This window comes from Myripristis murdjan, chromosome 2 (assembly GCF_902150065.1).
Source record: "Myripristis murdjan chromosome 2, fMyrMur1.1, whole genome shotgun sequence".
NCBI lineage: Eukaryota > Metazoa > Chordata > Actinopteri > Holocentriformes > Holocentridae > Myripristis > Myripristis murdjan.
The window spans coordinates 3,528,694-3,556,670 of NC_043981.1; the positions used below are offsets into that span (position 1 = coordinate 3,528,694).

General features: G+C 42.2%; 2 protein-coding genes across 3 annotated transcripts in view; both read left to right on the forward strand.

The window, feature by feature from the left end:
• Window positions 1-3,646: 3,646 nt before the first annotated feature.
• Window positions 3,647-10,301, forward strand: lig4 (ligase IV, DNA, ATP-dependent). Of its 2 annotated transcripts, none has more exons than XM_030071483.1 (3): window positions 3,647-4,036; window positions 5,080-7,163; window positions 8,405-10,301. In XM_030071483.1, the coding sequence occupies exons 2-3, from the start codon at window positions 5,101-5,103 to the stop codon at window positions 9,072-9,074; spliced, it is 2,733 nt and encodes a 910-aa protein (XP_029927343.1). In that variant the 5' UTR covers window positions 3,647-4,036; window positions 5,080-5,100; the 3' UTR covers window positions 9,075-10,301. The 2 variants fall into 2 exon arrangements, with proteins under 2 accessions (XP_029927343.1, XP_029927335.1); XM_030071475.1 differs by having other exon boundaries at window positions 5,085-7,163.
• A 2,245-nt stretch (window positions 10,302-12,546) lies between these two features.
• nalf1a (NALCN channel auxiliary factor 1a) overlaps window positions 12,547-27,977 on the forward strand; it is a 41,356-nt gene continuing 25,925 nt past the window's right edge. Inside the window, exon 1 of the mRNA XM_030074198.1 lies at window positions 12,547-13,774. Coding sequence (XP_029930058.1) covers window positions 13,097-13,774 — 678 coding nt within the window. The 5' untranslated portion in view covers window positions 12,547-13,096. The remainder of the gene's footprint in view (window positions 13,775-27,977) is intronic.

Below are 27,977 nucleotides of genomic sequence, written 5' to 3' on the forward strand. Positions count from 1 at the left end.
CTTCCTCATATTGAGCTGCAGAAACCTACAGCTCCCTCTTAAACTCAGCTTCCTCCATCTCCACCTCCTCCATTGTGATTGGTGTAACAGAATCAATAAGGGCTAATATCGTCTGTCTCTGTGGACTCATCAAACAAGCCGGTGCCACTATTATTTTGCTCATTCGGTGCACATATGTGCATGGCAAGGCTTCTGGGAAAGTGCAGAAGCATCTGTCAGCTTGCCATCAGAGCAGAGGAGGCTGATGCGCTGATTCCTTGCTTAATCACCAGCCTCCTTAGCTCTGTTACGCTCGCTCATTTTCTCTCTTTCCCTTTTTGGCCTCCCTGCCAAAATCACACTCCGTCCTAACCCAAACGCCACTCGCGACTCCTTCTCCTTCTCCCCGCTCTCGGTCCCAGCGCAAGCTGATGCACGCCACGGAAGCGGTGACGTCACTTGTTTACCGTCTTCTTGTGGAGGCCTGCTTGCAGTGCAGCAGCACATCCAGCAGGGCTTATGTAACTCTGCTGCCTGCCTGCCTGCATGACGGCTGTGGGGAGGCATGACGGACTTTACTGCAGAGTGCGTGTGTGTGTGGGGGGGTTATACTGACGGTCACACTGATGCAAACTGCACGGCATCGCTCACACACATACACAAGTGCAGGTGCATGTACATGCTGTACATAAACACACACAGATTAAGGCAGTGAGGCAGGCAGCTTTGCTCTCTCCTGCACTGCAGCGTGCGTGTGGAGTGAAAGCGCAGTGGGTTCACTGCTGGAGCACATAGTAGCTCTAAATGGAACCTCCTCCCTCCCTCCCCGCACGTATCCCAGGATCCTCCACTGCAGCAGCAGCAGCAGAGAAGTAAACAACCCTGGCTGGCGTGTGACTCAGGGCTCCCTGCTGCCCGTCTCCTCCTCCACAGATGGAGGTCGCCCTCTATTGGCAGAGAGGAGCAGCTGTGCAGATACAAACAATAAATATATAAATAAACAAAAAAAAGTAAATGGAAATAAAAGACATTATTTGGGATGATGACCTGCGATTTTCAAACTATGGGCCCTGACCCATTGGTGGGTCCTAATATGGAGACAGGTGGGTCTTTGGAAGACTGCATGATGCATTTCTTCTTTTTTTTTTTTTTTAATTACAGAGGATGGAAATTTTGAAATTACACAGTAAAGGTAGAGCTTCTACATTGATCAAGTCCCCCTAGAGCAGTGGTTTTCAACATGGGGTAATCAAGGGGCTTCCATGGAGCCCTCATAAAAATGAGGGGTAGTTTTATTTCACTGTAATTTAGATGTAAATGCTAAACCTAATTATAAACATATTTTCTTGTAATTCTTCAGGACATTTTTGCTAAATTTCAGGTCATTTTTTTTTCTCTAATTTTATATTTTTTCCCGCTAATTTTTTGAACATGAAAAAGTTTGAAAACCTCTGGATGCCCTGCAAAAGTGATGGTAGCTAGTTGACAACATGGACACTTTAAAAAAAAAAAAATCATAGCAGCTGATGACCCAAAACAAATGCTAAAGATCATACTCCAGAAACAAAAGAGGCGTCACAGAGAAAGAACGAGGAACTGAATGCTGAATGTTCCTGGCATGCAGTAACACTGAAGTCACTGGTAATGTGAGGGCCATGTGATGTTCAACAAGTAATAATACATTTTTACTGATTTGCTCATATTGAACACAAAACAATAACTGACAGCTAAACATAGAACAGACATAGAGTCCACTCTAATGATGCATAAGTGCATTGAGTGTTTAACTAATTCTTACCAGCTTTAATTCACTTTACAAATGATCAGATGGCTCCCAGGACAGATAGTACCTCTACATTAAGAGGTCTGGGAGCCCCTGGACTTATTGGAACTAAGCAGAATACACATTATTTCTTTCTCTCTCTCTCTCTCTCTCTCTCTCTCTCTCTCTCTCTTTTTTTTTTTTTTTTTTTTTTTTTTTTTTTTAAATTTCACTCTCCCCTGTTGGTTTTCTTTTCTTCCAGTGCTCTGTTGCCCTGTATGGTAATCCCCTTCCCTCGTCGCATCATAGATTCTCGGTTGCTACAAGCCTCGCATGCTTTGCATAGGGAACAAAACATCCTTGGAATGACTTCGCATTACTTTACCAGTAATGGCATGTACTTGGCACGGTGCCAGCTACTACCTGGCAGCGCAAATGTCAAAACAAGCTTGTGATCGCGCTGAATCACAGGGTTCAAAGTCATAAATCTTCATTAACTCTCTGCGGCGATTAGGTGAACACAGGCCGGCCGCAAATTTGCAATTTCTGCAAAGCCTTAAACAAACTTTATGTGAACATCTTTTTACAGAGGCCTGTAAAAACAGCCTGTAATGGTGTTTGTCTCACATCACTATCACACATGGATTCATAACTGCCAACAGCCAACTATGATGTTATGAAAACACTGGTATGACAATATTATGCTTTGATAATATTCAGACATGAATTTGTTTTTGTGCTTGAAAGCAAATTTAAAGTAATTTCCCGATGTTACCACAAACACATCCAAACAGGACATTTCTGTGCATAAACTGGAGGAATGACTGATGCCTTACAAGACAGTATTATTTGATCAGTCTGATGATTTTTTTTTAGACATTTGCCCTGAATGTACCCCTGTTTTTCTGTCTTTTTCTTCTTCCATCTCATTTCTGTTGATTATGCCTGATCTTTGCTCTCTATTATAAGTAATCAAAACACCTGACCATGACTAGTTGACATTCATGGGTTTTTCCACTTGGAATGAGGCAGTGAATTTTTTTTCCTTTGATCTCTGACAGTGAGAAGTGGAACCGCACTGTCATAAAAGCATGTACAGCTGGATCCCAACGATGTCATGACCATCATGCCATTCATCATAGCAATAATCATCTGTCATCATCAGCGTAGAGGGAAAATAATTTTGTTGTTGTGCTGCATATCTTATCTCAGCACTGTATTCCGAGGACACGCCTCTCCTTGTGAACAACATGTTTACCTTCCAACCTGCTACTGACACACTGTCAGTGAGCGTGCTGAACCACCTCCACCTCCTCACTGCAGCATGAGAGTGACGCCCTCTGCTGGCCAGAGGTAAAAACAACTTTATGTTTCCAAAGTTATCAGCAACTAAACACCTTTTTTCCTCCAAGACTACGTTCCTATCTATTATGACACTGCAAAAATGTGTAAAACTGTTATTTTTTTATTTTTATTATTATTGTTGTTGTGTCTTTTTATTATTATTATTTGCATGTATTGAGTTCCATCTCAAGATTAATAATAATGATAATAGTAGTAGTAGTAGTAGTAGTAGTAGTAGTAGTAGAAATAATGATAAAACAAGAATGAAGATAACATTAGATAAAAATCATTTAATGGAAAACATTTAGTATGGACTTGCAAGGAGCATTACACTACATTAAATCTACGGTCTTGTAAAGGATAAATTCCTAATAACACATTTAAGATCCACATGAAAAGGGCTGTCTTTAAATTCCGTACGTTATTATTCATTATTATTTGGTGAATGAGAATTTTTTTTTTTAAACGATAGTCAGAAACTATTCGCATGGGAACTAAAGCTCTCAGCTCTCGTTTCCGGGGGAATGTTTTACGTGCTGGTTCGTGCACTGTGTAGTAAGCAGGAGCGGGGAAGGGTCAGGGAAGCGTAGGGAGCCTGCACGTTCCCTCTTTTAGCGCCGATATGTACAGCAGAGTGGCTGTTTAACTCATTTTAGCATGCGTTTTTATGTACGTAACGTAAAGACTAGTCGACGGAGACGGCGTTTTAAACTTCCGGTTTGGAGTTACTTTAAAAATTAAAGCGCAAAAATGTCACATGAGTAAATACTGCCGGTGTATGTCGCTCTCTCTTGTTAGGGGGAGATAAGAAGATCCTGGCAAACTCCACTCAGACATGACGGCTGTGTTGCCATGTTTGTCGGCTGTCCTGACAAGATAAATACTTAAATTTTGAAGACAACAACAAACCGGATACGCCCTCAGTGTCCTGGCAAACAGGTTTAGCATAAGGTAAGCGTTTCGTCACATATTCAAACGGCATGGCGTGTATGTGTGTGTGTGAGTGAGTGTGTGTGTGTGTGAGAGAGAGCCTGTTCAGTTAGCTGATGCCAAGTGTCTTGTTTTCAGAACATGTCCAGGCCTGTTGAAGTTTGAGCTCCCTGAACTTTGAATCTCCCGTCGAAAAACCGAAGAAACCCTCAGCTGTAGTGTGTGTGTGTGTGTGTTATTGTAATGCTAACTGGTGTCAAGTAAAATTTCGATCTCATAGTGTTTGCAGTGGTAGATGACATTCCCTAAATATCTTCAGTGTCCATAACAATGCGTTGTCAGTAATGCACATGAATAAAATGCCAGTTCAGCGTCCAGAATATTAGGGTCATACAATTAATTTAAATCATAGCAATCAAATCAAATAGCAATATGGATAAGAGCAATATTCAAATCACAACAGCCGCAATTAAAAAAAAAAAAATTAAATGTGTGTATAATGAGTATACCATTGTCAGTGAAGTATTGTGTGAACTACAAATCATATTCTCCAGATGTTACTAAACACAATGGTTTGGTGACTCCTAGCAAAAATCACACCATCCTCTTTTTATTATTATTTTCCAGTTAAAATGAAAACTATGACAAAAATTATCACTCCCTCTGAATTCCCAAATATTATTGCAATTGCAGTAACTGTCAGAATATACGCAAGAGATTTATTTTTATCATATTAAGGGGTCCAACAGAATATATTCTGAGTGAATATAAGCGTGGCCTGTTTTGTGTAGGCTGGACCTCCAAACATATTCTGGGTAGGCCGACGTGTTTTTTCAGTCATCCAGTTATTGATCATGAAGCTAATGGTAGCTGTTAGAGTAAGAACAGGGTCTAAGTCCTGTGTCTATTACTCATTGATAATATGGTCAATTTTACAAGCTACAGATTAATTGACAGAATTTGTAAAAGAGCATTTTTTTTAGTTCTTGAACTGGCGACAAGCTCTAGTCTAACTACAAGGAGTCGGTCCAATGTTCTGTTTTGCTTTTCTGTTTGACGTGCAATACAGTGATACAGGTTTCACCATGGAAGGAACCTCCAAGCATGACGCTGCTGATCAGAGCTCTGTCGCTGCCCAGGTGCCCTTCCTTCACCTGTGCACCACGTTAGAAAAAATCCAGAAGTCCAAACTCCGTCCAGAGAAATCCAAGGTCCTCGGGGATTTCATGGAGTCATGGAGGAAGTTTCATGCCGCCCTCCACAAAGACAACCCCAACACGACAGACTCTTTCTACCCAGCCATGCGCCTCATAGTTCCCCCTTTCGAACGAGAGCGGATGGCCTACGGCATCAAAGAGAGCATGTTAGCGAAGCTTTATATAGATGTGTTAGGCCTCCCAAAGAATGGCCCAGAAGCCAACAAACTGTTGAACTATCGTGCTCCAACCACATCCCAGGGGGAGGCTGGAGACTTTGCTGGCATGGCTTACTTTGTGCTAAAGAAACGGTGCACCAGCCAAGGAAGCCTCACCATCAAAGAGGTGAATGACTTCCTTGACTCGGTGGCGGCCAATAACGCTGGAAAGCAGAAGGATCTTGTAAAAAAGAGCCTCCTGCACCTCATAACGCAGAGCTCGGCGCTGGAGCAGAAGTGGCTCATCCGGATGATTCTGAAGGACATGAAGCTCGGAATCAGCAAAGAAACTGTTCTCCAGGTCTTCCACCCTGATGCTGCTGAGCTCTACAACGTGAGCACAGACCTAAACAAAGTGTGCCAGCAGCTCCACAACCCCTCCGTGTCCCTCAGTGAAGTCTCTATAGGACTCTTCTTTGCCTTCAAGCCTATGTTAGCGGCTGTGGCTAACATCCGCCAAGTGGAGAAACAGATGGGTAATAGCCAGTTCTACATTGAGACCAAGCTGGATGGCGAGCGCATACAGCTGCACAAAGACGGGGACGTGTACAAGTACTTTACCCGGAACTCTTTTGAATACACACAGCAGTTTGGGGGATCGCCACTTGAGGGCTCACTGACGCCTTACATCCACAATGTTTTCAAACCCCATGTTGTGAATTGTATCCTCGACGGTGAGATGATGGCGTACAATCCCACCACAGAGTCCTTCATGCAGAAAGGGAGCAAATTTGACATCAAGAGGCTAATGGAGGACTCTGAGGTACAGACATGCTTCTGCGTGTTTGATGTGTTACTGGTGAATGACCAGAAGTTTGGCAAGGAGACACTGAAGAAGCGCTATGAAACTCTCCAGACTGTTTTTACTCCCATCAAGGGAAGGATGCACCTGGTGCCAAAGACCGAAGCCAGAACCATGCAGGAAGTGGTGAATGCCCTCAATGAAGCCATAGACAACAGAGAAGAGGGGATCATGGTGAAGGATCCCTTATCTATCTACAAACCTGACAAGCGTGGCGAGGGATGGTTGAAAATAAAGCCAGAATATGTGGATGGTTTAATGGATGAGCTTGACCTCCTGATTGTCGGTGGCTACTGGGGCAAGGGAAGACGGGGTGGTATGATGTCCCATTTCTTATGTGCCGTTGCCGAAGCTCCAAAACCTGGTGAAAAACCCTCCATCTTCCACACACTCTGCCGCATCGGCTCTGGCTACACCATGAAGGAACTGTATGATCTGGGTTTGAAGCTAGCCAAACACTGGAAGGTCTACCGGAAAAATGACCCGCCAGCCTCCATCCTGTGTGGGACAGAGAAACCGGAGGTCTACATCGAACCCTGCAACTCAGTCATCATCCAGGTCAGGGCAGCTGAGATAGTCGGAAGTGACATGTATAAAACCAACTGCACCCTGCGCTTCCCCAGGATTGAAAAGATCCGCGATGACAAGGAATGGCACCAGTGCATGACTCTTGCAGAGCTGGATCAGTTCCGAAGCAAGGCATCCGGAAAGCTCGCCTCACGACACCTTCTCATCGATAATGACGAACCGCAGAAGAAGAAGCGGAAACTGCCGGTGAAGCTCAAGAAGGTGGTGGGAGTCATCGACCACTTCAAGCCTCAGGACCTCTCTGGGGTTACCAAGGAGACAGATATGTTTGAGGATGTGGAGTTCTGTGTCCTGAATGGCAGCGAGGATTACCCCAAGGCTGAGCTGGAAAAGGGCGTGGCCAGGTAAGATGACATCTCTTTTAATCGGTGATTTGTTTTTGTGGAGATTGGATCAGCTTTGCCAGAGAAATTGTGAAAGGTGAGAAAAGTGAGAGTTTTTTTTTTTTTTTAAATTCAAAGTAGTGGAAAACTGTCTTTGCTGAAATGCAAACCAGAATGAGTTGGGACACAGAATCTCAGGAAATAAAGAAAATTGATTTTAGGCCTTAAGGTTTAATGTAAAGTTGCACATTACAACAGAAGCATATGGCCAATTGGGTTTTTAGCCTCAGTAGTGGAGAGGAAACCTATATACCAAATCTGATTTGCCATTTGACTTATCATCTCTGTACAGGTTTATTGCTGAAGACAGGGGGAAATAATCCTAATAAAAACAACAGGGCTCCAGCAGCTCCTGCAGTGCTCGGCTAAATGCTTGATTAAGTTTTAATTGTTTGATGATGATATGTAATTTTATGCAAAATTACTGACACCTTAATTTGGTTTTAAGTTCTTGATAAGATTAGTCAGCAGTATATTTAAAATGGTGAGAGTCATTGTTGTAAAGTGGCGAGAAAAGTGGTTGTTTGCCTTAAACCTGCACCATGCCCGTCCAGAAACTATTAACAAATCTTTAACTAATGTGTGCTTTGTGGAGACTTTTCGAGCTGTGTTGATCTAAACCAATTATCCTCTCCATTTGTTTGTTGACAAAATCCACATTAGACTCAAACTCCTCCTGCTGCTAACTCTTGTTTAAACAAAATGCAGTCCCCTCCTGTTACCCGAAATTCACAATGGTGGAATCCATAAAAAAAAAAAAAAAAAAATGAGTGCAACAGTTGGGGCAAAGTGGTACTGAGTTGGAAAGGCCACGTTCTGAGTCAGAAAACAGAACATGAGAAACATAACAATATATGGCACAGTAGGTTTATCTCAGCAGTTAGTCTGCAGGTATAGCATATTTTGTCCGAGCCAGCCTTGGTACTGCTGTTAAATGTACTTTTGGAGGGGGGGCAGGGTGCTCAGATAAAATTGCTTATTGCATATTTAATTTTGAATGGTGAATGTTTCAACCAAAAAATCAATTGAAATTGAGGGATTTTGATTGTAAGCTGTGAATCTTTAGTACCTCTACTGCATGATTTACAAAATGGTTTTGTGGAATGTAAAATGTGGAAAAATTGTAGTAAACCATTCACTGGTATGGTCCTTTTAAGTATCCTGTCAAAAATATGTGATTACTGACACCATCCTTGCATTAGGTGTGGGGGTATTGTGGTGCAAAACCCAGGACGGGATACCTACTGCGTGATTGCCGGCGTGGAGAACATGCGAGTGAAAAACCTGATTTCGTCCGACCAGCACGATGTGGTGTGGGCCGCCTGGCTACAGGAGTGCCTGGACAGGAAGGAGGTGGTCCCATGGCAACCACGCCACATGATCCACATGTCACCTTCCACCAGGGAGCATTTCGCCAAGGAGTACGACAGCTACGGCGACAGCTACTTCACAGACACGGACGAGCAGCAGCTCAGGGAAGTGTTCGGCAGGATGAGCAGTGCCAGCCCACCTGTGGCCATGAACATCGGCCAAGTCGAGCACCGGTACGGCTGGGAAGACCTTCCCACCAGCATGTTCAGGCCCTTTAAAGTTTACATGGACAGCTATGCGGACATAGGACACCCCGAAAGTGCAATTCCAGCTTCATGTCTAGTGACCAGGGCACTGGAGTTCCGCTACCATGGAGGCACAGTGGTGCAGAAGTTGGAGGAAGGGGTGTCCCACGTCATTATTGCAGAGGAAACACGACTGTTGGATTTGAGGGCACTGAGGCGGATCTTCAGGAAAAAGTTCAAAATTGTAAAAGATTCCTGGGTGACAGATTCTATCAAAGCAGGGTATTTGATGACTGATACTGACTACTTGGTATAATTAGTGTGTAGGTGATACATATAAGGTTTTACACTGGATAACGCTCTCTTTTAGCTAGCATTTAATTAATTTTACACAGTATGTCAGTAACTGGTATCTGCGGGCTTGTGTGGACTAAGGTTTTTAAAAAATCATCTATTTTTATAATAAAGGATTAACAATAAAAGACCAGGCAATAGTTAAAAATAGAGTTTAGAAGAATTCAACATACAGGGAGGTCATTTCTTGGGTTTTCTCAGATGTCTTATATATTTCACTTGGTGTTCTTCATCATATAAATTCATTAATGCTGCTTATTGGTTTTAAAAGAACTGGCCACAGGAAAACGTTTAAGGATGGTAATTGGTTAATCAATTTATGAAGAGTTATATAATGTGGAAATCAATTTCTCAGTTTTAGATTTCATCCCTTCAGATGTATTTTTCAGGACAGGAAAAAAGTGGTACACATCCATCTTGGAAAGCATGATATTTGATATATTAAAAATACAGACTATCACATCCAGAATTTTACTCTTGTCATTACAAATTGTGCAACTACAGCTGACTAAAATAAATCAATATACCAGAGATCAATCCACTGCTGTAAACTGAATTGTGCTTATCCTTTGTAAACTCAGTTATACATGATCTAAATACTTGTCCAGAGCCCATTTTTAATGTCTGAAAACAGCTGTAATAAATAAACTGTAATAAATATGACTTGGTTTGCATACAAGAATGGTGTCATTGTTTTTGGCACACTGTGCTCCACCATTTGTTCATAGAATTGGTCATTAACTTGAGGCGAGGAAATGTGTGAAACGGCCCTTCGCTGTGGCACGGCAGCATGCATTCAGCTGGCACAGGAGAAAGACTGAGGGACACCACAGGGGTACGTTAAAACCGGTTCAGCTCAAGGCCCTCCAACAAAGATGATGTCATGTTTTCCTGTCTTCAAAAATGTCACAGATGTGCCTTGGGACTCATCGATATGTTATAACCTTCATTACTATCGCCTCTAGGGTGTATGGGCAGCCACATGTGGTGTCCTGGGCATTGTGCATAAATGCTGCATGAATACATTTTGAAGAGAGAAATGATGAGATACCTGTTCCTGATCATACACTGTGAATAATGTGCTTACTGACATGTGGTAGTATTCTCTTTATGGTCAATGGTTTGAGATGTATGTGTTTTTGTACAAGGAGTACACAAATGGTCTAATTAAAATTCTACCACTAAGGCATCTGTGGTCAGCGTTTCAGCTACCAGGTCCTATTCATAGGTAATAGGATCATATCTCTTCAAAGACAATGACACAAAATTAGAGAATCAAGAGGAAAAATTGTGTTCATTAGGGGTTCAAAACAAAAATATGTGTCTCAGTAAGTTCTCAGCAACCCTGCTCCCACGAAGCTGTGTGAGGGCTTGACTGACAGGCTTTAATTAGAGGTACTCAACTAACAGCTATTTCTGTGAAGCATGGCAGCAGGGCATGCGATGCATTTGTGTTTTTTGTAGTCTTACTGCTGGGCTCAAAGTGTCATTGGTCTCCTGAAAGGAATCTACAACTGAGGACTTGAAAGAGCAGATAATCCATTGTAAAAGCATCAAATAGCTGTGCAAAGTCACTGAAAGTTTGGCATTGCAGAAATACCACATCTTAATAGGATGAATGCTCTAATTAGATGATACCACTGAATGGACACAACAGAAACAAATGGTTTGGAAATGGCCCCTAGACAACCAGTGGCTGTGTGCACTCAGCAGAAATAAACGAGCCCCTGTAGAGACCATGCAGAGGCTTATAACTGCAGGGTGTAGGCTTATTTGCCTGTAGCAAATTAGCACGGCCCACCCTCAATGAAGAAATAAACTCAAAGCAGCAATAAATTCAGGTTCCTCCAGTACCATCCTGCCACAGCCTGCAACCTGTGACATTTCATACATCACAACCCACCAGCCACAGTCTGTTTAGCAGTCTCACACCAGTTGTACTTGCCACTTGGGTAGGAAAACCATGTTGAATCACTCTTATTCTCTAAGTAGCACTTCCTTAATTAAACCACCATATCGAGTTCTGAATCACAACGGACAGCAAATTAACTCATTTCCAAACACTCCCAACTGCCACACATTGAAACACAAATGATTAGGAATATAAATGCCATTTCAAAAGCCTTTCAGCGTGGACAGCAACCTGAAGGACACTGGAGTCCACTTTCAGCACCATGGACAGCTCTCACCACGGTGGCAAACTCATGGTGGTAAGAAACACAGCTATTTATTCAAACTAATAGTGCAAGAACAGTTAATTCTTCTGAGTTACATAGGCCTTTGTACTGAGGGGCATATACATCTCTATTTACATCTACAAAGCCCATACATCTCCATCTACTGGGAGGCTCAACAGAGGAAGATATATAGGCCCTCTGCTCACAGTAACATGTCTGCCATTCATATCAAGACCTAATGCTGTTTGTTTGGTTTATTATTAAATAGCCCTTATTTCTTGTGTCCTTTGCTTCCACTTTTTAAATGTGTAATTACTCTGCGTGTTTGAATTGTTTTTTTTTCTCCTGTTCACGAAAACCTGAATCTGAAGTGAAACAACAATTAAATCATTTATCCACAACATTTCCATAAAATTAAAAGAAGCAGATGAATTTCAGATGATTTACCTGTATTGTTGTCATCAGCCCGGTGTCAGGAGCGAATCTGCGTGTTGTCCCCCAGTTACTGCTGTGGACAAATATTAAGCCCATTTGAAGAGAGCATCCAGCCTGAGGCCAGGTGAGTGCCAACCTGTCCAAATGGGTCTGCGTCAAGTCAAACAGAATATAAAATAAGACTTCCGATAATGTTCTTATTTTTATGACTTAATATTTAAATCGAAATGCCCTAACTTCTGTTCTGATCTTGGCTCACTTTATTGAACTTAGCGGCGTTTTACCCGGGGTTTTCTTGCGGCGTGCGCGCACAGCGCGAGGAATCCAGATGCTTTGTCAAGTCGGCCACATTTCGCCAGATCAATACCGGATGTTAAGTTGTTTGGCCTTCGAAATAAATTAAAAATAATTAGATATTGGAGTGTACAGATGTAGCACATATTCCTCCTTGGGTATGATCTTTATTTTACTGTGGTTGTTTGAATCACATCTACTCAAAAACCTAGTAACACATCCCTGCCATCAAGTACTTTACTTTGTCGAGTACCTAATACGATTAGTCAATATTTCTGTAAATGTGCCAGCAGCCTACCAACCAGCCATCTTAGTTACATAGTTCCTAGCTGTTACCCTGAAACTGACAATGAAAATTAGCTCAAGTGCCATTTACAGCCACATGTAAGTGTCAAACAGAATAACAGCAATGCCGTGTACAAGAAGACAATGCAACATGGAGCAGCCGGGTGCTTTTATTTTTACCACCATGGCTGGAAATGCGACATCTTATTCTGCCTAACTTGACGCTGCTGGATGGAGGCGTCTCTCTCGCGCGACGCAGCTGCCTGCAAACACCCGTCTCGAGGCGAACATGGCGGCAACTTGACAACGGCAGAGAGATGAAGACGGTGTGGGCTTGAAAAAGACGAGCTCTGTTCCAGGCTGCAGGCCATCCGCCGACACAAAGGCACACGACTTCGCCATGTTGGAAGAGGATAGAGCCCTTGTCCCTACACGACCGACGCCGAGGAAAATGTAAACGCGTCTGAGAGGCTTTCTGAAACCAGTCGAGGCTACGCAGAGGAGCGGAGCGGTGCGGAGCTCAGGGCGGGCAGGAGGAGGTGCTGAGGGGGGAGACATGCTGCTGAAGAACAGCGGCGTCGCCGGTCAGCCATGGAGGATGCGGCCCGCGGCTGTGTGCGTCTAAATTTCCCCACCAGCACGTCAATTTAATGGGAATTACCGATAAGCGCGGAGGTAAGCCGGGACAACCTACGAGCCGACGTTTAAGAGGAGAAAAACGCGAAGCGGACCCCACGTCAATGACTGTTGTGGCAGAGGAGCCCCCACGGTGGAGTCGGCCGGTTCCCAAAATATGACCAGGGGTGCTCGGACGTGTTGGCAGCAAGATGACGGCTTCCCAATCTGGCTAGAACCCCGCGACAACCAAAAGCCATTCACCGACTCAGAGAGGGCGCAGAGATGGCGACTGTCCTTGGCATCCCTCTTGTTTTTAACCATCCTCCTCTCTGATCACCTGTGGTTCTGCGCCGAGGCCAAACTGACCAGGACCCGGGACAAGTTCTCCTCCTCCAACCTGCTCTCCCCCCAAACCCACTTAGCACACAGCAGCCTCAGAGGAAACCAATATGCTATTTTTATAGGAAATTCTACCAAACATTTATGGCGGCTTGAAACTTGCCACCGCGATAGTTTATCTAAAAACTGCTTTACATTTGGAGATGCCGACCATTTGTGCAGGGGCCTTTCCGACAAAGAGGGGACGCGGTCTGTAAATATGAGCGATTTGTACCTTTCCTTTTGTAACTCCTACTCACTACTGGATTTGTTTTACGGATCGACAAGTCCGGACAATTTGAACTGCAGCCTTGACGTGCTCAGCGATGGCGACATGACGAGATGCAGCCTGTGCATCCAGGCGTACCAGCGCTACGACCAGCACGCCCAGGAGAAATATGAGGACTTTGAGCTCATGACTCAGAAATACGAGGTGGATGAATATTCAGTGAGGACGTGCATGGAGCAGTGCAAGGTAGGCTGAAGGGGATCTGCTAGCCATCTGTTGATTTGGGCCAGATAGATGCAGTTTGGTCCTCCTCCTGTCACCATGGAGACGGATGACAGATTCAAGGAGACTCCCGGCTCCGGGCCTCATGTTCATTCATCTCCACATTGTGTTTAGGCCCCATGCTAATGTGCAGATGGAGGCCCGGCTACACTGGGCGCATCCACAGCCTTTTATGTAGGTGATATAGATCTGCAGCCCCACTTTACGCTCTCTTCTTTGACATTGAACGCCGACTGTCTGCTCTTTAGGCATCTCATCAGGCTCCTCGGCTATGATAACCTAGTTACGGCTATTAGGGTTGTAAAATTGCCCGTGCTGTATAAGTCAAGCGTTTATATGATAGGGTTTACAGCTGGAGCCTGCTGGTGTCGTTGGCAAACAACTTTCCATCCTGCTGCCTTGTGTGTTGTCGCAGTCCGCCAGGTGTTCATCATGGCTGCCCCACTCCATATCGAGAGCATTTCATTAAAGTCAAGAGGTGGTTTCCCTGACTAATGTGGCGGAAAGCTTTTTTTTTTTTTTTACTCGCCCTGGCTGTGTTTGCTCATTACAGACGGACAGGCCTACATCCAGCATCCAGGCCTTGTTGTGTGTGTGTGTGTGTGTGTGTGTGTGTGTGTGTGTGTGTGTGTGTGTGTGTGTGTGTGTGTGTGTGTGTGTGTGTTTCCTCGGTGTGCTCAAATCTACTAAGCAGGGCCTGGGTATTGGCGTTTGATTGCAAATAGTCATGTAGTGTTGATTGTGCCAGGCTAAGGTGGGGCTGTAAGGCGGGCCGTGTTGCTTCCAAAGTGTAATCATTGTGTGGGGAACGTGCCGGGATGCGCACAGCCGGGCTCTGGTTTGCTGAAGGGCAGCGTGCACGGCGGAGCTGTCCGCGGTGCTGAATGGCGCTTCCCCGCTCCATTCACAGAAGCCCTGGCCAATCCCAGATGGCCTCCATTCACCCAACCGGTGGCGGAGAAACACACATAGGTGTCGAAACATGAATGTAACCGGGCCATCTGCTTGCTTATACAAATGCACTGCGGCCCAGAAGGGCCAAAAGACGTGCATATGGGAGCTAGGCCCCGTTTCGGTAGGCCTATAGAGCACACAGAAACAAAAAAAAAAAAAGAAAAGAAAAAAAAAAAAGACTGGCTGCATTCCCGTTGTGTGTTCAGTCATCTAAAATGATCGACTTTCTTTGTTCTTTGTTGCTGGTTGGCTTAGTCCTGGCAAAGGCATTTAGGCAAAATAATGCCACCACATTCTGACTTCAGACACAGTGTATGTACAGCAGAGAAATGAAATGACTGTTGTCCTCTATATACTTTGGGTTATGCTTCACTAACCTCTAAACATCCAATCAGATAGCTTCTGGATGTCTGCAGAGACTGTGATATCAACAGTTCATAAATAGTTTATTTGCTTTTTGGTGAATTCTTAAAGCTCTTGTGGTTGTGCAACAAGGGCCTCATTGTAAGAGCCTCCTATGACTATCAGGGTGTTTTAATTATAGTTTTGTCTGGATATGTTACATTAATTTGGTCCCAGATGCCAGTCCTCATCTTTACTGAATACAATATTGCCTATCTCTGTTACGTTAAAAAGCTCCCCAGGTATCTTGGATGTTTGGATCTTTCAGGTTTTTGTGACCAGCTTTTTATTTGTTTTCAATTATATGCAAGTACGCATTCTTCGACAAAGGACCATAAAACAGAAAAATGAAACAAACATGCAAACAAACAAACCATTCTCTCCCACCCTATCCCTAACACCACCATATTGTAGCTACAGCTTAAAATGCAATTTATGTCTTAATAAGTCTGAGATCATGGACTAGATATATTTTACACAGCATTCCAGTAGATATATACACTCTCAAATATCAAAATAAGTCATAACAGATGTTAGTAGTTGACAGTCAAAGTGCTTGTTTGTCCCTTTATTGCATACTTTAGAACATGAATGTACGTTTACATAAAAGCCTCAAAGTGACATTGCAAAGAACACTATTTATTTCTTTATTTTTTAAAAAGAAAATGACAAGCTGGACTGATGCATCATGTTAGCAATGTCCTGGCAGTGTCCAAGTGTGTGTGTGTTTTATTTACAGCCAGCCACACAACCACTGACTCAGAAACAGGTCAAGACATGCTGTAGTTTCCACATTCCCCTCGCTTTACCTCTTGGCATTTTGAGAGAAAACAGTCATTTAGTCAAGCTGCTAATTTCTCTCACAATGACCCCTCTCCACCACCTTCTTGATTATAGGTTTGAGCGAACCTTATATGTGTTCTCAAGCAGTACAGAAACAACGGTATGACTCAAATGATAATGTCGAGCTCTTGTTGAGCTAATGGCTACCTGCCTTAAAGAAGTAGTGTGTCTCCGTGTGTGGGCTCAGACATGTAAGTGGAATCTTTGCAAGTACGCCAGGATTAGAGCATACACTGAACTGACGAATATCAAAAGATTAAATAAATAATTTGCAAGCGTATAAAAAATAGATTCCTGCCTCAGCGTCTGATTTCACCATGAAATCTGGGTGCTGCATTCCAGGGAGGCATAGCCACTATCTGGAAAAGCCACAGACACAGGAAGATCTTTGACATTTCTAGCAAGGATGTTTGACATGGGGAGCAGCGTTTGTTGTTTAGGAGTGGCCTCTGTGGTCCACAGGTGGTGCTTTGATTTCACTTGCCTGAGGTGAAACATCACACAGTGGACACGGACAGTGTGCTGTTCCTCTCACCAGGATCCTCCATCATCTGGCTGTCTGAAAATTCACTATTCACTGTGACAGCAGGACTCGCCTCTGAACATTTAAATACGGGCTAACCCACTGTGGCTACAATACAAATAGTAGTAGTTTTCAGTATTTATTTTAAAGGGCCATTTCACCCATAGCATATTAGTTTTTGGATCAAACACTCACCATGTGCTGCTTTGAATCCTCGATGAAGAAAGTTTTACTCGCCAACATTCATGGTGAAGTTATCTTCCAAGAACGCTAACCATCTTGCCTCCAATGGAAAAAAATGGATTCATAATTTTCCATTTTTACAGCAGCAAAATCCAGTCCTCTGCTTGGTACTTCCCAAACACACATATTTTTGCTCAAATCCTTCTGGAAAGACCACTGTAAATGTAATTGTGCATGTAAGCTTGTGAGCTTTTTAAAATTGGAACTGCTGTTAAATTATGGACCCAGTTTTTTTTCCCATTAGAGATGGCTCATGTTTCTTGAAACAGTAAGTTTACCATGAAGGCAAGTAAAACTTTCTTCATCAGGGATTCAAGGCAGCACACCGTGCGTGCTCGATACAAATATCATGCATTATAGCTGAAGTAACCCTTTAACCTGAGTCCGAGCCAAAATGTCAAACTCCGCCGTAGTTTCACAGTGTGCAATGATCTTATGGTGCTGAGACCCTTTGGGTGCACTCAACCAAAGTAAAGCTCAGCATTACAGGTCCCATAACTAAGATAATATTTGCTCCAGTCTACTCCAAGTCAGTAGCTAACAGTAATTAGTGTGCCAACTAAGATGCCAGGTTCCTTTTGGCTTCACTGTTTGGACTGGATTGACAAAGTATAGCAAATTCTCACAATATCTGTGGTGTCTGTCGACTCTCGTGGTTATTGCTCAGTTGTTTTTCTTCTGTTTATTCCAAACAAACCAGACATGTAAACTGCACCACTTCCTGTGCAGTTTAGAAGTGTAAATGTAAAAGCTTTCTCAAACTGACTGTAGGTTGAGTCAGTATTGTATTACATGAGTAAACTTTAGAGAGCATCAAAAGGGATATTTATCACCATATAAGAACACAAATAATTATTTTTTGAATCAGTAAGTAATTCTTTGTTGTGGCATTATCTGTCTTCACCAGAAGCCCATTTGCACTTGCATTCCTTTTAAGGGAGAGTTAAGAAACATTAATTTATGACTTCTATGACCTGTGTTAGAAACAAAGGAATTTTAAGAACACTGACAAGTCTCTGACACAGCTTACATAAAAGCTGACACTATAAAAATACTGTTTAGACTGACACATCTAGTGGAGAGGTAATATCACCACAAAAAAAATGCTTGATTAATAATACTGCTTTGTCATTTGTTTTTTTGGCCTGAGAACAAAATGTCATGTGATGCTCATTTATAGCTCTGCCCTTCATCTTTGAAGCAGCTGAAAGTGCAGGAGGAGAGTTGTTTTTAAAATCAGAAAGTGAGTTTGAAGGCCAGAAATTTCAGCTGGTAAAGTAACTAATCAATGAGCCATTAGTATTAAAGAGCAACCCTTATCAATGCCCCATGCATACAGTATATCATGGTCATTTTGCACTACAGTTATTATGGCTTTCAGCAGACCCAATTTCCCCTGAGGGATCAATAAAGTACTTCTGATTCTGAATGAAATTTGTCAGAGTTTCCACAGTTTCTGGTAGAGACCCAAGTGCAGACTTGTAGACAGGCAGGTAGATATCATAAAAGTCTTTACTGAAGATCTAGGTAAGATACCAAATTCAAATCAGGCAGGTGGTCTTACATCGAGATCAATCCAAACAAGTGAGAGTGCCAAACCAAAATCCAGCGACAAAACCAGGTGACAGGTAAACAGGAGTCAAAACCAGAAGAAGCAGTCCAAACAGGTAAACAAACCCGACAAGGAGCAGGAAAGAATCCACAATCCAGTATTCAGGCAGAAGGGCAAAACAAGCAGCTTACAGGTTTTCAGGTGTTAAGCAACCAATAAACAGATAACAGAAAGTGAAATTCAGTGTAGTTTCAATGGAGCCCCAAGAGAGAATATCCTTATTTTACATGATTTACTACAGAATTGCATAGCTGCCCATGCTGTAGTACTGTAGATGGGGAGATAACAGTGACAAGAGTGAAGCCTAACACTGGCCGTCTTATCTTACCCCCCCCACACACACACACAAACACACACACACACACACACACGCATAAACGCAGTAATTCCACAGTCAGACAGGTTCAGTTTATTTTTTATTATGATGTTTTTACTGTGCTGAGGCGCTGGCCTATATTGGCCGCAAGAAGCTGCCCACTATCAAATGAAGGACGAGTGAACGCGGAGGGCTTGGTGCAAATCAATAGGGATCAGCCTCTTGGTATCGCTGCCACCCGTCCCTCAGGCTGAGAGGAGCACAGATCAATGCAGATGTGTGCGGTTGACAAGGATCTAAAGAGGGAGGACGCTGTGGACGCTGTCCTCCTTTCCACTTGCACACAACACCGGCTAAGATTAGACATTCAATTGGACTTGGGGGTTGGGGGGCCGGGCAGTGGGGGCAGGAGAAGCATCCAGGCACGGCCTTCTTAGCGATTGTGTTTTCACATTAGTCTACAGCATTTGTTCTATTATTAGTGGTAGTAGTACTACTAGCTGTAGTAGTAATATGTAGTAGTATTAGCCACAGGATCAATAGTAGAAGTAGTTAAAGGGTCATAACAGTGATTTGTTCAGCCTAATATCAACAAATTGTATAAAATTTACTTTTTTTGACAAAGCAAGTAGTCATAACTCCGATATAATTTCCCCTCACTTTTATTGGTATCCATTCATTCCACTATGACATGAAAATGAACTTTCAGAGATTTCAAACTTTCCTCACGCCAGTATTCCATCACTGTAATAAAGTCGTCCACTTTAGTTTTCCTAAAAGCTGCAGCACTGTTGTGTTTTGATGACTTGACATTGGGCAGACTGAAATGCGCCCTCCGCCAGGGAAAATCATCCCCAGGGAAAAGTTTGCTTTCCACAGTCAATTATCAGTGAGTATCTGTGGTTTATGAATGGTTCGGATGTTGTTAGCTGCAGAAGCAGAACATTATAACACGGCTGTTTCAACCAAAAATTCACATCTCAGAATGGAGGGATGTTGATTATATGCTGTGAAATCTTTAGTACCCCTTCTTGATTTGCAAAATGGTTGGTTGCAATGTAAAATGTGAGTAAATGGGGGTAAATGGACCGAACATTCAAAATCACTACTATGGTCATTTAAAGAAGCTGTAGCAGCAGGAGTAGGAAGAGCAGGAGTAGCAGCAGTTCCAGTAGAAGAAGGAATAGTAGGAGTTGTGTATCAGTAGTAGCAGTGATAGTAGTAGTAACAGGGCCTGTAGTAGTACTGGTAATAGTGTCAGTATTAGCAGTATCAGTAGTAGCTGTAACAGAAGGAGCATTAATATTAGTAGTGGAGACAAGGATAGGACTGTTTCTGGGAAAAGACACTGTGCTTGCTCTAAAAGCCTTCTTATGAGATTGGCATTGAAAACTACACACCTTATTCCACCCACTCAACTTGTGACTTGACACCTGAAGTCTTTTCTCCTGCAAAGTTATATCCCTCCTCTGTAGATGCCTCCCGTAGACAAGCAGCATTGTCATCATATCAGAGGCCGACCGCACTGATTGGCCACAGTGGTTTTCAAAATGGAGTCCAGGGACCCTCAGGGGTCCTTGAGAATCTTCCAAGGGGGGCTCAGCAAAATGAGGAACAGTTTAATGTCACTTTAATTTAAAGGCTGCGTTCAGATGCTTTCACAAGCATTTAAACATTTAAAGAAATCTCAAGATGCAGCATTGTATCTATCTATATATCTATATATTTATCTATGTATTCACGTAATTTGTTTGGTATTTTTCTTTCTAATTTTATTGTATTTTTTATTACTAATTTTTGGTAAATTTTCTGTAATTTTTGCTCATAACCCTTTTCTGATAATTTTATTGTAATTTTTATGAATGTTTTTTTTCTAACATTCTGGTATTTTTTTGCTAATTTGCCCATTAACTATTTCCCATGTTTTTTTTTATTTTTTATTTTATTGTATTTATTTATTTATTTTTAAGAAATCAAGTGAATTTGCTCAGATTTCAAGTGGTTACTTCACTAGAGATCTCTACAACACAAAATATGTATGACTGATTATTTTAATATTCTGTTTTAATCTTGCCACTTTGAATTTATGTCACAAGTAGGCATATCACAGCTTTCATATCAACACAAACCATAGCATCTTTTCATAGCAGGGCCCCAAGGGTAAAATAACTTCAAGTGGGGGTCAATTTGTTGGTCTAGATCATGAAAAAGTTTGAAACCCTCTGGTCCAGATTGACTCTTTGTATTTAAAGGTTTGTGCTATATATCAAACCAGCAGTGATTAGACAGACCTCTCTAATGGCTGGGTGGAAGTGTCTCACATACGGGTACTACTGGAGCTTTGATTTGCTCTCTTGCTCATCCCACGGTGCCTCCCACTTGACAACAAGATGTAGATACACAGCCTCTGTCATTCTCTACCAGGTCTATCAATTATGTGACTGTCTTTACGAGGCTTAGCTCACCTGCGTGAATATTCTGTGATCACCGATGCCTTTTTTAATTACTGTCTTTGTTAGCTTTCTATTCATTATTCATATTAGCCGACACTGGGAGTCTGTTGTGTGTGTGTGTGTGTCTGCTTGTCCCACAAAGGCTCGTGCGTATTAATGAACAACAGATTGTTGCGGTGCATTGCATTGTGCATCGCTCTAGGTTGCATATACAATTCTGAACTGAACATGAGAGCTGTACACGGAAGTGATCATGTGTAATTCGCCATTGCGCCTTTCTGCAGCGGTTGTGGACACTGACCTTGGAGAGGGTTTTGTCCCTTCAAGAAGCCTAGCCCACTCCACGACAGCCTTTTATGAATGGACAGATCCCTGAGCAGCATGCTAATGAGGCAGGAAGGAGAGAGGAGGCTAGCTGCTGCAGTACACAGCAGTGGGTCAGGACTGAACCACTGTACAGTGAGGAGATCAGATCAGATGATATAGCAGGGCGCTTGGTGGAGGGGGGGAAACAGCACCAGGGGTTAAAGTGGGTTACCCAATTAGTAGGCCTAATTCAGTTTCTGGCATTTCAATTAAAAGTGACATGTGGGGCAATTTCACTGATATACTGCTGTCAAATCAGTGGCAAAGATACATTTCAATCCTAACTAAACAAAACAACAGAAACATACACCTGCTGCCATTGAATAGAGTGTCTCATTTCCTTTTACTATGAATGATTCACCGTAGCTATCAGCCACAGTGTCTGGTACATCCCAGATTTTACCAGCAGCTTTGACTGTTTACTAGCTAATTTGATTATTAGCCTTCTGAGGTTGAGATGGAGGAGGAATAGACTAACATTACGTAATAGGATGCATTTTAACGTAGCCTGGTTTCCAGAACATATAAATTATGCTGTAATTCAATAGGGTCTGGCCATGTCTTTATCAGAGATGATTTGCTGAAGTCCTTGGTCATTGCATTAAACGAACCACAGTAGGTTAACTGATTGTCTCATCAGGCATTGTCGCAACAACAGCAACTTTTAGACCAACTAATTGTTCGTATTTTATTAATCGATGCTGTAGAGTTTTTCGAGAACAGAGCAAATCGCCAAATTTTGCTCACTGTTTGTAACATCACAATTCTTCACATGCACTGCCATGTTTGTTTACTTGTCTGAAGTGAAGGTGTCATCACCGGATTTGTCGGCCGGTCACTGAGGCATCTCGCACAGATTCTGGTTGACTCTGCCTCTAGGAATGAGAGCTGTTCCAGACCTCAGGAATCACCACATAATTCAAGAATGTGGATGTAGCGATTCACAAGGGCTAGATTCAGGCTAGTTTCAAGCAAATTATTCATTTGCTTGCCGTTGAGAATGGCACATGCTGAAACATGTCTGTCAAATAAACTGAAGATGTAATTTCAGTCTTCTTTTATTGTTTGTTATTTATTTCTTGTTTATATCTTTGACAGAGCCTATGCATTCAAAAGCAGCCTAAAATGAAGCACAGAGTCCAACACTTTGATTTAACTTCCAGTTTCACTGTAGCAGCAGCATTTTTGGTGACTTCTGCTTGGTATAGCAGATAAATACACAATCCTGTGCATTCATAGGAAGAGTAAGGAGGAGGAAGCATCCCGTTTAGGAAGTAAATGGGAAGGCATCTTATGGATCCTTGGAAACCCAATGAAGGCTGCATTTCTCAGCTGCATTTGAAGGATCTTTCAAAACGGAACAGCCTTTCAGTAGCAGTTGAGAAATGCTGCCTACAGCTGCAGCCTAGACTTTAGAGAACGTTTTTCAAGAGTAGGTTGGTTACCTGGCAAAGTGTCTGCTTATATTAGGCAAACTTTATTTTATACTTTGAGTAGAAATCCTGTGTATACAGCACATGCAAGGGAACATTAGGCATTAGGTCAAGTATTACACATTTGAATTTGCTCAATGGAGAAAAATGGTATTTATAATGCAAAATACCCAGGTGTTCTCTCACTTAAACAATGACATACAAACAAAAAGCTCATTATATTAAAATGCCATTACATTGCCATTTCAGCTTCATAATTGTGAGAAAATGATTTTTTTCCCCCTCATGCCAAACACCTAGGGGTCAGAGTAATACCCCTATTCATTTGTGGACTTGACATCAATTAGTCTAATAGTGGTCCTGTTCTCTGCATAGGTATTTTAATGGATTATTTTTACAAGGAGAGATGGGACCACAAAGACATATTGCAAGCTGCTGTATGCCGCATTGCATCACAGCATGTAGATAATGTTGACTAGTTTTAAATGCCTGTTCTAGAAGCGAGGTGTTGATGAACATGTACATGGAGGTTTTGTGCCCTTGCTCAGGGGCAACATAGCTGTGTTAGCCATAGCTGTTGCCGGAGATGAAAACTGTACTGTTTGATGACTTGGTAGCCCCCATATCCTGTGTACTGCCCTTTTCTGAATACACACATCTAAATTCCCCACCACTACTGATGTACTTGGCTCTAATCTGATTAGCTGAATTTGCTAGGTTTCTCAGTAAGGCACCTCCATTTCACACACGCCCTTTTAAAACCTTTGTAAAAAGAAAAAACATCCGCATGTATCCAGCGGACTAGGTAAAAGGTTATGTTTGAATCTCTGTTAAGCTCCACGCACCCCATTAGTATGATTGAGGATGATGTCTGTCCTGTTAAATGAATTGTCAGTCACTGGACATGAGTATTGTTTGTGTGAGAGAGAGAGGACTGTAATGTTAAATTATGTGTTCAAGAAAGACATTCTATATGCAGTTCTAAATGTTTAAATTATTAATATTAAAATTTTCAGGGCATTGTTTATTCTGCCATCCTATGCCTCAAAGACATCTCCATAATGTGCAAATTGGCTACAACTTTATAACCTTTTTTTCCCTCGCTGGCAGGCAGGGCCTAAGGAAGGCCATATCAGTCCATCTCTATATATCCATGTCCATTCAAAACTTTACTCCAAGGCAACATATCCCCACATGTCTTTGCGGATTACTATGAAATTTGGTGAGCACATTCATGCTCTCCAGTGAACAAAGTTTGTTGACCTCATGACCTTTCCTCTAGCCCACCCTCAGGCCAAAATTCAACTTTGCATACAAGATGTCAAGAAATGAAGCCAGCAGAAGTTCTGACAGGCCGTGTTGTCAGTGACAGTGTCAGCCAGCTGATCTCCAGTCAATCGGACCATCAAACCTATCAGCTGATTCTGAGCTGACTTTGACCGCCAAAATGCTGATCGCCCAGTTCCTAATCTGCAAGCATATTTAAACCACTGTACTCATACAGTATCAAGGCTTGGGCACACCACACCTCAACCTCACATTGTGGTTTATTGTTATTACTTTGTCAGTTCGACCTATGTTGATTGGAATTATAGTCATTGTTGTCATAGTTGCTCCAGGCTCTGTTGTGTTGTACCCTGGGGGGGTCGGTCGCTACTCTCCTTACCTTCAGTACAGGTGTGGAGCTCCAGAACACAGCCACACCACCAAACATAAATGTATGCTTGTTACATCATTATTATACTTTGAGGAACACGAGTCGTGCAGAAATGTTATTATAGTGGATTGGCATATTTGATGAGTGCATTCATACTCCCCAAAGGAAGATTCCTCTTGAGTTTAATGACCCTTTTGCTGCCACCCTCAGGACAAAATGTGAACTTTGGTATCTCAAAATCTGTTCTGTGGATTGCCATGAAACTTGGGCAGCACATTCATGCTACACAGAAGATGAATCCTGCCACCTTTGGTGACCTAATGACCTTCCCTGTAGCAACACCCTCAGGCCAGAATATACAAAGGCTATTCACCCACAACTTGCATTCCTCCAACATGCACCAAGCCAGCAGAGCACCACCGGTGAAGGCGCTTGTTTCTTTGTGTATATACCCCACCTTAAGATTCTCTCATTACTGAAATTTTATTGTTGAATATGTCCTGGCTGCAGGATTTAGAAAAATGGTGAATCAATTTTCCTGTATCTCAGTTACCCTGATACCCTGGACCCAGCTGCTCATGAGAACAAAAAGGTCCCAGCTTGTCCATCTATGCACATATCCGCTCTGTCTGCTGCTGACTTTCTTGCCACAGGAAGATAGGAGATGGAGCGGCTATATCCGAGCCATTCATCAGCAATGCACTCCCAAATATGGTGGATGACATCATTAAAGTTGTACCATAATATGTTAAAGTCCCATATTTTGCAGTTGAACCCCATTAAAAAGAGATTTTCATGGTGTAGCTGGCCCACCAAGCACCATTTGAGCACTAGAAAACATTTGCATCAAAGCACCATCTACAAAAGTCTCTCCTTATTGAAATCACAAACAATAACATTCCATGCAAAAGCAGTTGATCTGTAATGCCAATATGGGCATGTGTCATACTGCTGCTAGAGGTGCATGGGAAGTGACCTTTCCCACTGGCTGAGTGGAAGTTAAATGAACTAGTTAAATGAACTAAATGAACTAAGGTCTCGTGGCTAGCTAGTTTGTCTCAAGGTGATAGAGGCTATACCATGGCATCCCTAATGAACCCTTAGACCCCTCAGGAGTGATGATATAATTATCGCCATGCATGCACTCGACCACAGAGCGCACCATGGGTGTGCTAAAAGGCCATTGCATCTGCTTGGACACTGTAGGCAGAAAACTCCTTTCAATCACTGCAGTCAAAATCAGCAAAATTGCTGTATTAATATCATTCAAACTGGGCAGCTTGACAGTGCCCTGCCTTCCACCAGCAGCTAGTAAACTGCACCTATTTTGTGTTAGAGGCCTGTTTTTTTTTTTTTTTTTTTAGCTATAAGTCCAATGATTTCTGTTTGTCATCCAAGGCATGTGTCTGTGATGGTTGACAAGTTCAGCAATTTTTTGCTTTTTTCCTTGGTTGCTGTCAGTCTATTGTTTGCACTTTTACAAATTAATTAATAAATGAATTAATTTAAACATATTTACTTTTTGTACTCACTGCCAACAGCAGCACCTCTATTTTTTCTTCTTGGGTGTCCACCATGAATTCATTAGTGCTCCCTGTTTGCACATGCCTTTTAAGTCAGGACACATTTTATGGGATTGCCATGGCATCTACCTGTGCCAGTCAACATCAGCAGACACAATTTATGAACAACTGGCATTCATTATGCCAGTTGTTCATAACATCCAACAGGTTGGATGCATTTCATCAATCCCACATTGTTTTTTGTATGCTCTTTTTTTTTTTTTTTTTTTTTAAGAACAAAGGTAGGGACAATGTCTGCCTTCAAAAACAACTACCCACACAGGTAGTCTGGGTAGTTGCAACAAAGCTTTTAAATGCATTAGGGAGGAGCATTTGTGTAAATTATGCTGCTAAATTAACTTATAACTCTTTATTATTCTTAAATTCTAATATACGGTACATAGAAGGTATGTGTGGTAGTGCAGTTTTCTTAGGAAGGAAGCAGTAGCACAAGAGAATCAAGTGGAACAAAAACAGAATAGGAAGGCTCTGGGAAATGCCTGGCCTGTGTTTAGGCTCTAAATACATTTTTAATTAACCTGAACATAATTTTCGTCCCTGTCTGTGCTTCCCCATTTGCCTGTCAGGATTCCCACAGTAAATGTGTTGGTCAAGGTGAAGTAGCTGACCAACCTATATACCAAAAATAATAATATTCTTAATAATGTGCCACAACTAATGCTGTCTATGTACTTGCTTAATAGGAAACAGTTAAAACATCAAATAAAATTAGTTTGCTTATGGAAAAACAAATATTTAAGGTTCAAAGAGGGGTATTGAGGTGGCCCATATTGGCTAGAAAGCACTGTAGCAGTGAGACACTGCGTGTCTCCTAAAGGCTTGGATTTAAATGACCGAATATCAGGGTCATTTAAAAAGATAAAAAGAGGAATTTCCATCAGTGATCACATCAATCCATCACTGATCCCTAATGTGTGTTCATCCAATCAGTAGGTTTAACTTACTCTGAGACCTAAGATAATCTTGGATTTATGACTGGTATAAAATGGGAAGCCTTAAGTCTAGTCACATCCCTGGTGTTAAGCTTGATATTTTGTTACAACATCAAATAAACAGGCTAAATAGCAAAACAAAAGAAAGTGACTAAAATATTGGGAGGAGTAAGAGTTTGTGAGACACTTGCAGTGAGGTAATGAATGTATCCCAAGAGCCCCCAGTCCTTTATGAGACATAATTGTGCACTTAGTTAACATGTGACAACACAGCTGAGGGCACTCACAAAGTGGAGCCAACATCTTCACATCTAATGTCAATCTGGCCAAAAAATGATGTAGTAAAGAGGGGAATTATGATCAAAATCAGACAGAGTTCACCTCTGTGAGACAGGATGAAGCACACTGGCTTTATTTGGGATAAGATATTTAAAAGCCTCTTTGATATTGTGCACTAGCCATTGAGTATCTGTGCTGCCATGAATAAACAGAATATTCCTTTCTATCACTGGTGCCCTGCCCTTCAATAAAACGCTCCACCAGCAAAAAGGGATGAAAGGTGCAGCCGCCAGCTACTCCCCGCTTAATTTGACTGAGCAACAGTCGGCAACTTCTGATATAGAGGTTAGAAATTATGATCCCATTAGTAATATTAAGTACTGCTCATCACTATGTGCGTTGTTTACACTAAAAGCTATGTTGCTGAGTTTAAGCAGACAGGCAGCACTATAAATGAAAGGAGTAAGATATTTATATGCCACAGTAACACAGTGATGTTGGACTAACGCACAACCCAGTTATAATGAGAATATGATTTTAAACAGTTTCAGTGTTTATCATCCATCATCTA